Source organism: Chiloscyllium punctatum, chromosome 28 (genome assembly GCF_047496795.1).
Source record: "Chiloscyllium punctatum isolate Juve2018m chromosome 28, sChiPun1.3, whole genome shotgun sequence".
NCBI lineage: Eukaryota > Metazoa > Chordata > Chondrichthyes > Orectolobiformes > Hemiscylliidae > Chiloscyllium > Chiloscyllium punctatum.
This window is the reverse complement of record NC_092766.1, coordinates 8,985,783-8,998,527: the sequence shown is the minus strand read 5'-3', so window position 1 is coordinate 8,998,527 and position 12,745 is coordinate 8,985,783. Positions and strand designations below refer to the sequence as shown.

General features: G+C 52.7%; 1 protein-coding gene across 2 annotated transcripts in view; it reads left to right on the top strand.

Moving 5' to 3' along the window:
• LOC140453984 (integrin alpha-10-like) overlaps positions 1-12,745 on the top strand; it is a 98,557-nt gene that overhangs the window by 31,535 nt on the left and 54,277 nt on the right. For both annotated transcript variants that reach the window (XM_072548894.1, XM_072548893.1), the window contains exons 5-8: positions 4,392-4,540; positions 5,548-5,691; positions 7,101-7,304; positions 7,837-7,967. In XM_072548894.1, the coding sequence (XP_072404995.1) occupies positions 4,392-4,540; positions 5,548-5,691; positions 7,101-7,304; positions 7,837-7,967 (628 nt within the window). The remainder of the gene's footprint in view (positions 1-4,391; positions 4,541-5,547; positions 5,692-7,100; positions 7,305-7,836; positions 7,968-12,745) is intronic.

Below are 12,745 nucleotides of genomic sequence, written 5' to 3'. Positions count from 1 at the left end.
GGGTGAAACAGAGTGGGGGGGGGGGAGTGAAGCAGGGTGGGGTGTGGGAGGGGGAGGGGGGTGAAGCAGGGTGGGGTGTGGGAGGGGGAGGGGGGTGAAGCAGGGTGGGGGGGAGGGGGAGGAGGGTGAAGCAGAGTGGGGTGTGGGTCAAAGTGAGGGGGTGAAGCAGGGTGGGGGGAGGGGGATGAAGCAGAGTAGGGTGGGGAGAGGGGGAGGGGGGTGAAGCAGAGTGGGGTGGGGGGAGGGGGAGTGAAGCAGGATAGGGGGAGGGGGAGGGGAGTGAAGCAGGATAGGGGGAGGGTGTGAAGCAGAGTGGGGTGGGGGGAGGGGGAGTGAAGCAGGATAGGGGGAGGGGGAGGGGAGTGAAGCAGAGTGGGGTGGGGAGAGGGGGAGGGGGGTGAAGCAGAGTGGGGTGGGGGGAGGGGGAGTGAAGCAGGATAGGGGGAGGGGGAGGGGAGTGAAGCAGGATAGGGGGAGGGTGTGAAGCAGAGTGGGGTGGGGGGAGGGGGAGTGAAGCAGGATAGGGGGAGGGGGAGGGGAGTGAAGCAGAGTGGGGTGTGGGTGAGGGTGAGGGGGTGAAGCAAGGTAGGGTGAGAGGGGTGAAGCAGAGTGAGGTGGGGGGAGGGGGACGGGGTGAAGCAGAGTGGGGTGGGGGAGGGGGAGGAGGATGAAGCAGAGTGGGGTGTGGGTGAGGGTGAGGGGGGTGAAGCAGGGTGGGGTGAGGGTGAGGGGTTTGAAGCTGGGTGGGGTGGGGGTGAGGGGGGTGAAGAAGGGTGGGGTGTGGGTAGGGTGAGGGGGGTGAAGCAGGTTGGGGTGCGGGTGAGGATGGGGCTGGTGAAGCAGGGTGGGGTGGGGGTGAGGGTGTGGGAGGTGAGGGTGAGGAGGGGTGAAACTGGGTGGGGGTGAGAGGGTGAAGCAGGTTGGAGTGGGGGATGGAGGTCAGGGTGAGGGGGTGAAGCAGGGTGGGATGAGGGTGGGGTTGAGGGGGTGAAGCAGGGTGGGGTGAGGGTGCGGGTGAGGGGTGTGAAGCAGTTTGGGGTGGGGTGGGAGTGAGGGGGTTGAAGCTGGGTGGGGTAGGGGTGGGGTGAGGGGGATGAAGCAGGGTGGGGTGGGGGTGAGGGGGTTGAAGCAGGGTGGGGTGAGGGTGGGGCGATGAAGCAGGGTGGGGTTGGGGTGAGGGGGTGAAACAGGGTGGGGTTGGGGTGAGGGGGTTGAAGCAGGGTGGGGTGAGGGTGGGGTGAGGGGGTGAAGCAGGGTGGGGTGAGGGTGCGGGTGAGGGGTGTGAAGCAGTTTGGGGTGGGGTGGGAGTGAGGGGGTTGAAGCTGGGTGGGGTAGGGGTGGGGTGAGGGGGATGAAGCAGGGTGGGGTGGGGGTGAGGGGGTTGAAGCAGGGTGGGGTGAGGGTGGGGCGATGAAGCAGGGTGGGGTTGGGGTGAGGGGGTGAAACAGGGTGGGGTTGGGGTGAGGGGGTGAAGCAGGGTGGGGTGGGGGTGAGGGGGTTGAAGCAGGGTGGGGTGGGGGTGGGGGTGAGGGGCATGAAGCAGGGTTGGGTGGAGGTGGGGGTGAGGGGGATGAAGCAGAGTGGGGTGAGGGTTAAGGGGTTTGAAGCTGGGTGGTTTGGGGGTGAGGGTGAGGGGGTGAAGTGGGGTGGGGATGGGGATGAGGGGGATGAAGCTGGGTGGGGTGGGGGTGAGGGGGATTAAGCAGAGTGGGGTGGGGGTGAGGGGGTTGCAGCTGGGTGGTGTGGGGGTGGGGGTGAGGGGGATGAAGCAGGGTGGGGTGGGGTGGGGGTGAGAGTGATGAAGCAGGGTGGGGTGGGGGTTAGGGTGATGAAGCAGGGTGGGGGTGAGGGGGTGAAGCAGGGTGGGGTGAGGGTGAGGGGGTTGAAGCTGGGTGGGGTGGGGGTATGGGGGTGAAACAGGGTGGGGTGGGGGTAGGGTTGAGGGAGTGAAGCAGGGTGGGGGTGAGGGTGAGGGGGTTGAAGCTGGGTGGGGTGGGGGTGAGGGGGTTGAAGCTGGGTGGGGTGGGGGTGAGGGGGATGAAGCAGGGTGGGGTGAGGGTGAGGGGGTTGAAGCTGGGTGGGGTGGGGGTGAGGGGGTTGAAGCTGGGTGGGGTGGGGGTGAGGGGGATGAAGCAGGGTGGGGTGGGGGTGGGGGTGAGGGGGTGAAGCTGGGTGGGGTGAGGGGGTTGAAGCAGGGTGGGGTGGGGGTGGGGGTGAGGGGGTGAAGCTGGGTGGGGTGGGGGTGAGGGTGAGGGGGATGAAGCAGGGTGGGGTGGGGGTGGGGGTGAGGGGGTGAAGCTGGGTGGGGTGGGGGTGAGGGGGTTGAAGCTGGGTGGGGTGGGGGTTGGGGTGAGGGGGTGAAACAGGGTGGGGTGGGGGTGAGGGGGTGAGGGGATGAAGCAGGGTGGGGTGGGGGTGAGGGGGATGAAGCAGGGTGGGGTGGGGGTGGGGGTGAGGGGGATGAAGCAGGGTGGGGGTGGGGGTGAGGGGGATGAAGCAGGGTGGGGGTGGGGGTTGGGGTGAGGGGGATGAAGCAGGGTGGGGGTGGGGGTTGGGGTGAGGGGGTGAAACAGGGTGGGGTGGGTGTGGGGGTGAGGGAGTGAAGCAGGGTGGGGTGGGGGTGAGGGTGAGGGGGATGAAGCAGGGTGGGGTGGGGGTGGGGGTGAGGGGGTTGAAGCTGGGTGGGGGTGAGGGTGAGAGTGAGGGGGTGAAGCAGAGAGGGGTGGGGTGGGGGTGAGGGGATGAAGCTGGGTGGGGTGGGGGTTGGGATGAGGGGGTGAAACAGGGTGGGGTGGGGGTGAGGGGGTGAAGCAGGGTGGGGGTGGGGTGGGGGTGAGAGTGATGAAGCAGGGTGGGGGTGAGGGGGTGAAGCAGGGTGGGGTGGGGGTGAGGGGGTTGAAGCTGGGTGGGGTGGGGGTGAGGGGGTGAAGCAGGGTGGGGGTGGGGGTTGGGGTGAGGGAGTGAAGCAGGGTGGGGTGGGGGTGAGGGTGAGGGAGTGAAGCAGGGTGGGGTGGGGGTGAGGGGGTGAAGCAGGGTGGGGGTGGGGGTTGGGGTGAGGGAGTGAAGCAGGGTGGGGTGGGGGTGAGGGGGTGAAGCAGGGTGGGGGTGGGGTGGGGGTGAGAGTGATGAAGCAGGGTGGGGGTGAGGGGGTGAAGCTGGGTGGGGTGGGGGTGAGGGTGAGGGAGTGAAGCAGGGTGGGGTGGGGGTGAGGGGGTGAAGCAGGGTGGGGGTGGGGGTTGGGGTGAGGGAGTGAAGCAGGGTGGGGTGGGGGTGAGGGGGTGAAGCAGGGTGGGGGTGGGGTGGGGGTGAGAGTGATGAAGCAGGGTGGGGGTGAGGGGGTGAAGCAGGGTGGGGTGGGGGTGAGGGGGTTGAAGCTGGGTGGGGGTGAGGGTGAGGGGGTTGAAGCTGGGTGGGGGTGAGGGTGAGGGTGAGGGTCAGGGGAGATGAAGCAGGGTGGGGTGAGGGGGTTGAAGCAGGGTGGGGGTGGGGGTGAGGGTGAGGGAGTGAAGCAGGGTGGGGTGGGGGTGAGGGGGTGAAGCAGGGTGGGGGTGGGGGTGAGGGTGAGGGAGTGAAGCAGGGTGGGGTGGGGGTGAGGGGGTGAAGCAGGGTGGGGGTGGGGGTGAGGGGGTTGAAGCTGGGTGGGGGTGAGGGTGAGGGTGAGGGTCAGGGGAGATGAAGCAGGGTGGGGTGAGGGGGTTGAAGCAGGGTGGGGTGGGGGTGAGGGTGAGGGAGTGAAGCAGGGTGGGGTGGGGGTGGGGGTGGGGGTGAGGATGAGGGGTTGAAGCAGGGAGGGTGGGGGTGAGGGGGTTGAAGCTGGGTGGGGTGGGGGTGGGGATGAGGGTCAGGGGAGGTGAAGCAGGGTGGGGTGGGGGTGGGGGTGAGGGGTTGATGAAGCTGGGTGGGGTGGGGGTGAGGGGGTTGAAGCTGGGTGGGGTGAGGGTGGGGGTGAGGGGGTGCCTCTCCATTGGGAGTTGGTGTCTGTGTAAGATTAGTTACACAGGACCATGTGTTGTCCCAGTGGTCAGACTATTGTGGATCCAGTGCCGAGCAGACCCTCTCTCATCCCAGTAATGAACAGGGTAAGAGCCCTTTGTTCTAATTGCCATCTTCCTGGTTCACCAACTGTATGGTGTGTATCACACCTGATTGCAAAGTTTAAAATCCAGTAAAGTTGTTTAATTGGGTTTGTAGCCATACGTCCCTCTCCACTTCACTGTCTCTCCCGCCCACTTAACATTTTTGTCACATGACAGCTTGGTAATGGTAAGGGGTTCGGTCAGGCTATAATGGGAGACACAGTAAACCAGAAGTCACTGTTCGGAACAAAAGTACTGCACCAGTTCCTTCACCTGACTGATCCTGAGTCTGATGTGCGTTCTCCTTATTCCCAGGCTATACGGTGTCGTCTGTGAGGCAGAGGAATGGTCAACGTGTCTATGTGGCAGGCGCTCCGAGATTCAAACACAAAGGCAAGGTCATCTTCTTCAATCTGGACAAAGGTGGCAATCTGACCATACACCAGGCCCTGATCGGAGAACAGGTGAGGGGTACGCACTCTGCTGTTCATCGGCACACACATTCACTGCAACTTCCTTATCATTATTTGTGGGATGTGCTGGCCCAGCATTAATTGCCTGTCCCTAGTTGCCCCTTGAGAAGGTGGGGGGGGGAGCGGGGTGGGGGGGAGACCGTGGTGAACTGCCTTCTTGAACCGCTGCAGTCCACCTGCTGTGAGTTGACTCACAATGCCCTTAGGAAGGGAATCCCAAGATTTTGACCCAGCGACAGTGTGGGAATATTGATTTATTTCCAAGTTGGGATGGTGAGGGGCTTGGAGGGGAATTTGCAGGGGGTGATGTTCCCATGTATCTGTTGCCCTTCTAGATGGAAGTGGACGTGGGCTCGGAAGGTGCTGTCTGAGGATCTTTGGTGAATTTCTGACAGTAAATGCCCCAGGCTAAAGCTAGCGATCACACCTGCCTTTCATCTCGTTGTCGAATCTAAGAAACTTGTAATTTAACCCTTTCAACATAGATGATAGTTTGTTGGATTTGTGCTGCAGTGTTTGGCAGCAAATGGTGTATTCCACGTTAGGTCTGCACAACTGAGGCATCAGGTCCTGCCCATTGTCACCCAGGCCCCTAAAGATAAACACAACATTCCAAGAGGCTTAGTCCAAATCCAACACCATGTTATGGATGAGGAATACTGACTACTTCTGAGGGAAATATATTGACCCAAATGGCTAATTCTGTTTCCCTCCATTGATACAGCTGAATATTTCCACATTTCTTTGTTCTGATACCATTAGCTGGAGTAGATTTCCCCTTTAGTGCAGGGAAATTGAAGTTGGTTTGTAGCATCTCAGGGATAGATGCTGGTGTTCTCTCATGCTCTAGCCCAGCGTAGACTTTGTAAGTCAGGTTACCTGGAAATTCTTGGCATTTAAGTAAAATCATTACATTGTCATGTAGAGATTTTGCAGTTGCTTAGTGTGGATATTGCTAGGTCTCTGATTACCAATTGATCAAGCGTGCTGTATTACAGATTGGATCCTACTTTGGGAGTGAGGTTTGCCCAGTGGATGTGAATGGTGATGGTGTGACAGACGTGCTGTTGGTCGCAGCACCCATGTACCTTGGAGCCAGCAGCAAGGAGACTGGGAAAGTCTACATTTACAGAGTACAGGAGGTGAGCAGGGACATCCAGATCCTGTATCAGGTTCTCTCTGTCAAAGACACATCCATATACATACACATGGACAACTGCACACATACACAGACACACACACTTGCACCTAGATAATGATACAAACAATAGTTCCACACGTATGTACTCACACAGATAATCATACATATAAGACACACACACATAGATAAACATTCAACTGTACATACAAGCACATACACACATACTCATATGCACTGATACATGTTGTGCACACATACTTCAGACATGGAGTTTCACACATACTTGCACGTAGGAAATGACATATACAGTACACACACAGGCATGCACACAGACACACACACAGATAAAAAGCATGCACACAAACAGACATACAGACATACAGAAGCATGCATACAGACAGACAGGCACACATATAATCACACACAGACACACAAGCACGCACACAGACAGACACACACGGAGACACGCACACAGACAGACACACACAAACACATGCACAGACACACAAGCACAGAGACAGACATACAAGCACACACACAGACAGACACACACATACACACACAGGCACGCATACAAACACACACATACAATCACCCCACACACAGACACACATGCATGCACACAGACAGACACACATACAAGCACACACACGCAAACACACACAATCATTGGGAGTACTGAGTGGTGTAACTTTACTTGTTGGATTTGAGTTTGAATGAAGAGGAGACTTTTGTTTCATTGGTCTGTGCTGTGGGACAGCTGCTGTGTGAAATACCGTTTGGACATTGTCTTCCCAGTTTCTCAGATTTCCTCCAGTAGTTACTGTCACAGTGTAAGACCTTTCAACAATAATCTCCACCTGATTCAAGCACAAATTGTTTTGCAGAACAATCTTTAATACATTCATTAATAAAGTGTTTTCTTTTTCTTGTATGTCTGATCTAGAGTCTCACATTAAATGCCCAGCAGTAAAAAGAGGCTGTTTCCTGCAGACAGAGCTGGTCTCTGTGACTGGCTGGGTTAACCTTCACTGCTTATAGGCAAATAGCCCCTCCTTATTTCCTAGTCATTAATTGTTTCACTAAACTACAAAATGAGCTATTTACATATTATTCTCATCTCCCAAGCTCCATCTCTGTCTTACAACTGTTCTCACCTTCTGAGATATATATATATATATATATATATATATATAAGCCTCTGGGTCTTCTCTGCCAGGACATGGTTCTCAAAAACAGCTGACAGGTTTGGGTAAATCAAGGGCCAACGCATCGCAACATCTTAACCTTGTTTTCCAGAAAGAGTCTGTTGGAATAATGGTCAAGTACTAACGATTAATATTGCAGCAATAGGAGAACAATGTGGAAATATAACTGACTTTGTTTTCCCCTGATCCGTGTCCCTGTCAGTTTTCGCTTTCATTCAGCGATACTCTACAGATCAGCAACAAACCACAGGATTCCCGGTTCGGGTTCACCCTCATTGCTGTTCCTGACCTTAATTACGATGCGTTTAATGATGTCGTTGTTGGTGCCCCATTGGAGGATGATCATCGTGGGGCAGTATATATTTATCATGGACATCAAGACACCATTCTTCCAACATATAAACAGGTCAGTGTACAGGGACTGGAGGAGCTGGGATATTCTCCTTGGAGCAGAGAAGGTTAAAGGGAGATTTATTCAAGGTGTTCAAAATCAGAAAGGTTTTTGATGGAGTAAGTTATGGAGAAACAGCGGGAGGGTTGATAGTCAGAGATTAAGATATTTGACAGAGAAAGCTGATGGGGGGGGCGGGGAATGAGGTGAATTCCTCTTCGCGCATGGTTTTGATCTGGAATGTCTGAAAGGGTAGTGGGAGTAGGTGGAGTCACAACTTTCAGAAGGAAAATGGGATTAAACCCTGGAAAAGGAGAAAGTTACAGAGGCACGATAGAGGTGTAGGACTAATTAGAATTCACTTTCTAAAACCCAGTTGAATCTGAATAGATCGAATAGTTTTGTAGATTGTGAACTGTGTTCGAAAGAGCCCCCACATGTGGATCTGCTGTGAGAGAAGGTTCTTTCTGTTGTCTGTGGTTGTCTTTACTGACAGAAACAGAACAGGTCCCAACGCATTAATTACTGTAACCTTCTGTTCTCTCAGAGAATTGCTGCTTCAGCTGTGGACCTGGGACTTTGGTATTTTGGACGCAGTGCGGATGGCCAGATGGATGTGGACGGAGATGGATTGATCGATGTGGCAGTGGGAGCTTTCGGCAAGGCTGTCATCTTCGGGTCAGTCACAGTTATGGCTCCGGGCTGCTTCTGAATAATGTGTTACAAACCTGACTCCTGTGGTCTGAGCCTTAGTTAACACTCAGTTACCTAAGTGACACAGGGGCTGTACCTGGGGTGGTACTGATCAATTCAGACTGAGAAGACCCCAAATTCAACAACGTAAGCAGAATCTCTGCTCTGCTCTGTGCTGAAACACAGGGTGGGGTGAGTGGAGGAGAAGGAGGTGGAGACTAGATTCCTGCAGCTTGTCAAAGGGCTTCTATCAGCCTCAGCCCAATAACTTCCCCTCTAAGACAAAGGCTGTGAGCTCAGATTAATTATAGAGTCTAGACTGACATTCCCACTATTCCAAAGAAGAGAAATAGAGTTTGTCTTTTTAAAGAAGGTGATGACCTAGTGGTTTTATCGCTGGACTGTTAATCCAGGGGTCCAGATAATGTTCTGGGGACCTGGGGTCAAATCCTGCCACAGCAGGTAATGGAATTTGAATTCAATGAAAACCAAAGTCTGGAATTAAGAGTCTTATGATGACCGTGAAACCACTGTGGATTGTTGGAAAAAACCCAATCTGGGTCACTAATGTCCTTTAGGGAAGGAAACTGCCATCCACACCTGATCTGGCCGACATGTGACTCCAGACCCACAGCAATGTGATTGGCTCCTAGCTGCCCTCTGGGCAATTAGGGATGGGCAAGAAACGTTGGGCTGGCCAGTGACACCCTCCTCCTGTGAATGAATTCAACATTAATATTAAATTAATGGTGTAACAGGTCACAAGTATGTGTTTAGTCTTTTGCCTTTCACATTTCTTAGTTGAACTAGCTTTTCGAATTGGTTGAGAACTCACAGTCATTAACCAGCACTGAGTTGTGAGTTAATCAGAATGTCCACTCAGCTCCTGTAAAGGTCTCTAACCTATCAACTCGAGTTATCGCAGACCGAACAATATGCTCTGTCTTAGTAATGCGAACAGCAGCTGCTGTTACACTTTGTGAATGATCAGTGCTTATTCTAGTGGTGTTACTTGAATGATTTTTATTTGCGGTCAGTATGAACTGCTTCTCTGCAGTATGCTGTAACTGAGCCATTACCTGGACATTTTTGGGGAATTCAGCCGAACCTGTCTGGCTCCAAACACTGTGGAAGCTCTCTTTAATTATCCACAAGGCCCAGTCAGGGTGTGTGAGGGCGTTAAGTATGGACAGCACTTCTGGTCCAGAAGACCAAGAAGAAAATAAACCTGTTACAACTTCCACCTCTGTCAGACACTCCTGTTGTGTACAGCACTATGGCTGCTTCTTGTTGTCTTTACGGTGCAGGTTCCTGCATGTTTCATAGAACATAGAACATAGAACAATACAGCGCAGTACAGGCCCTTCGGCCCTCGATGTTGCGCCGATCAAAGCCCACCTAACCTACACTAACCCACTATCCTCCATATACCTATCCAATGCCCGCTTAAATACCCATAAAGAGGGAGAGTCCACTACTGCTACTGGCAGGGCATTCCATGATCTTACGACTCGCTGAGTGAAGAACCTACCCCTAACATCAGTCCTATATCTACCCCCCCTTAATTTAAAGCTATGCCCCCTTGTAATAGCTGACTCCATACGCGGAAAAAGGTTCTCACTGTCAACCCTATCTAACCCCCTAATCATCTTGTACACCTCTATCAAATCACCCCTAAACCTTCTTTTCTCCAAAGAAAACAACCCCAAGTGCCTCAGCCTTTCCTCATAGGATCTTCCTACCATACCAGGCAACATCCTGGTAAACTTCCTCTGCACCCGTTCCAGTGCCTCCACATCCTTCCTATAGTATGGCGACCAAAACTGCACACAATATTCCAGAAGCGGCCGCACCAGAGTCTTATACAACTGCAGCATGACCTCAGGACTCCGGAACTCAATTCCTCTACCAATAAAAGCCAGTACGCCATATGCCTTCTTCACTGCACTATTTACCTGGGTGGCAACTTTCAGAGATCTGTGTACATGGACACCAAGATCCCTCTGCTCTTCCACACTACCAAGTAGTCTACCATTAGCCCAGTAATCCATCTTTTTATTACTCTTACCAAAGTGAATCACTTCACACTTAGCTACATTGAACTCCATTTGCCACCTTTCTGCCCAGCTCTGCAGCTTCTCTATATCCCGCTGTAACCTGCCATATCCTTCCTCACTGTCTACAACTCCTCCGACTTTCGTATCATCCGCAAACTTGCTCACCCAACCTTCTAACCCTTCCTCCAGGTCATTTATAAAAATGACAAACAGCAATGGTCCCAAAACAGATCCTTGCGGAACACCACTAGTGACGGCACTCCAAGATGAATCTTTGCCATCAACTACTACCCTCTGTCTTCTTCCAGAGAGCCAATTCCTAATCCAAACCTCCAACTCACCCTCAATGCCATATCTCTGTATTTTCTGCAGTAGCCTACCATGGGGGACCTTATCAAACGCCTTACTAAAATCCATATATACTACATCTACCGCTTTCCCCTCATCTACCTCCTTCGTCACCTTCTCAAAGAATTCAATAAGGTTTGTGAGGCACGACCTGCCCTTCACAAAACCATGCTGACTATCCTTGATCACATCATTCTTATCCAGATGTGCATAAATCCTATCCCTTATAATTCTCTCTAAGACTTTGCCCACAACAGAAGTGAGACTCACTGGCCTATAGTTACTAGGATTATCCCTACTCCCCTTCTTGAACAAGGGAACCACGTTTGCTAGCCTCCAGTCCTCTGGCACTACTCCTGTAGACAAAGAGGACACAAAAATCAAGGCCAATGGCTCTGCAATCTCCTCCCTTGCTTCCCAGAGAATCCTAGGATAAATGCAATCAGGCCCAGGGGACTTATCTATTTTCACCCTTGCCAGAATTTCCAACACCTCTTCTCTACATATCTCAAAGCCATCCATTCTACTTATTCGTGCCTCAGTATTCATATCGACAACAATGTCCTGTTCCTGAGTGAATACTGACGAAAAGTATTCATTCAGCGCCTCCCCAATCTCTTCAGCCTCCACACGCAACTTCCCATTACTATCCTTGATTGGACCTATTCCTTCCCTAGTCATTCTTTTATTCCTAACATACCTATAGAAAGCCTTAGGGTTTTCCCTAATCCTACCAACTAAGGACCTTTCATGTCCCCTCCTTGCTGCTCTTAGCTCTCTCTTCAGGTCCTTCCGGGCTACCTTATAACTCTCAATCGCCCCTATTGAACCTTCACGCCTCATCTTTACAAAGGCCGCCCTCTTCCATTTAACAAGGGATTCCAACTCCTTATTAAACCACGGCTCCTTCACACGACCCTTTCCTCCCTGCCTGATAGGTACGTACTTATCAAGGACACTCAATAGTTGCTCCTTGAACAAGTTCCACATATCAATTACGCTCTTGCCTTGGAATCTACTTTTCCAATCCACACATCCTAAGTCATGCCTCAACGCATCATAATTTCCCTGCCCCCAGCTATAACTCTTGCCCTGTAGTACACACTTATCCCTCCCCATCACGAGACTAAAAATCACCGAATTGTGGTCACTGTCCCCAAAGTGCTCACCTACCTCTAGTTCTAATACCTGGCCTGGTTCGTTACCCAGAACCAAATCCAGTATGGCCTCACCTCTAGTTGGCTTATCTACATATTGTGTCAGGAAACTCTCCTGCACACATTGCACAAACACTGACCCATCTAACGAACTTGAGCTATAGCTTTCCCAATCAATATCAGGAAAGTTAAAGTCTCCCATAACAATCACCCTATTACTGTCACTCTTCTCCTGAATCATCTTCGCAATCCTTTCTTCAACGATTCTAGGACTATTAGGAGGCCTGTAAAAGACTCCTAACAGGGTGACCTCACCTCTCCTATTCCTAACCTCAACCCAAACTACCTCAGATGGCAAATCTTCATCCATCTTCCTTTCCACCGCTGTAATACTATCTTTGATAGCAAAGCCACACCCCCCCCTCTTTTACCCCCACCTCTGACCCTACTAAAACATTTAAACCCTGGAACCTGCAACAGCCAATCCTGTCCCTGATCTAGCCATGTCTCCGTAATAGCCACAACATCGAAGTCCCAGGTACCAACCCACGCTGCGAGTTCACCTACCTTATTTCGTATACTTCTGGCATTAAAGTATACACACTTCAAGCCACTCTTCTGTTTACAGGCACGATCCTTTAAGATTGATACCATATTCCTACCCTCCCTACACTCCAGGTCCTGCACCCTAAAGTTACAGTCTGGGTTCCCATGCCCCTGCAGAGTTAGTTTAAACCCCCCCCAAGAGCACTAGCAAACCTCCCCCCAAGGATACTGGTGCCCCTCAGGTTCAGGTGCAGACCATCCTGTCTATAGAGGTCCCACCTTCCCCAGAAAGAACCCCAGTTATCCAAATACCGAAATCCCTCCCTCCTGCACCATCCCTGTAGCCACGCATTTAACTCTTCTCTCTCCCTATTCCTCGACTCTCTATCACGTGGCACGGGTAACAAACCAGAGACAACAACTCTGTTCGTTCTAACTCTGAGCTTCCAACCTAGCTCCCTAAAAGCCTGTCTAACATCCTCAGCTCTCCTACCTATGTTATTGGTGCCAATATGGACCACGACTTCAGGCTGCTCCCCCTCCCCCTTAAGGACCCGGAAAACACGATCAGAGACATCACGTACCCTTGCACCTGGGAGGCAACATACCAAACGTGAGTCTCTCTCGTTCCCACAAAACCGCCTATCTGTGCCCC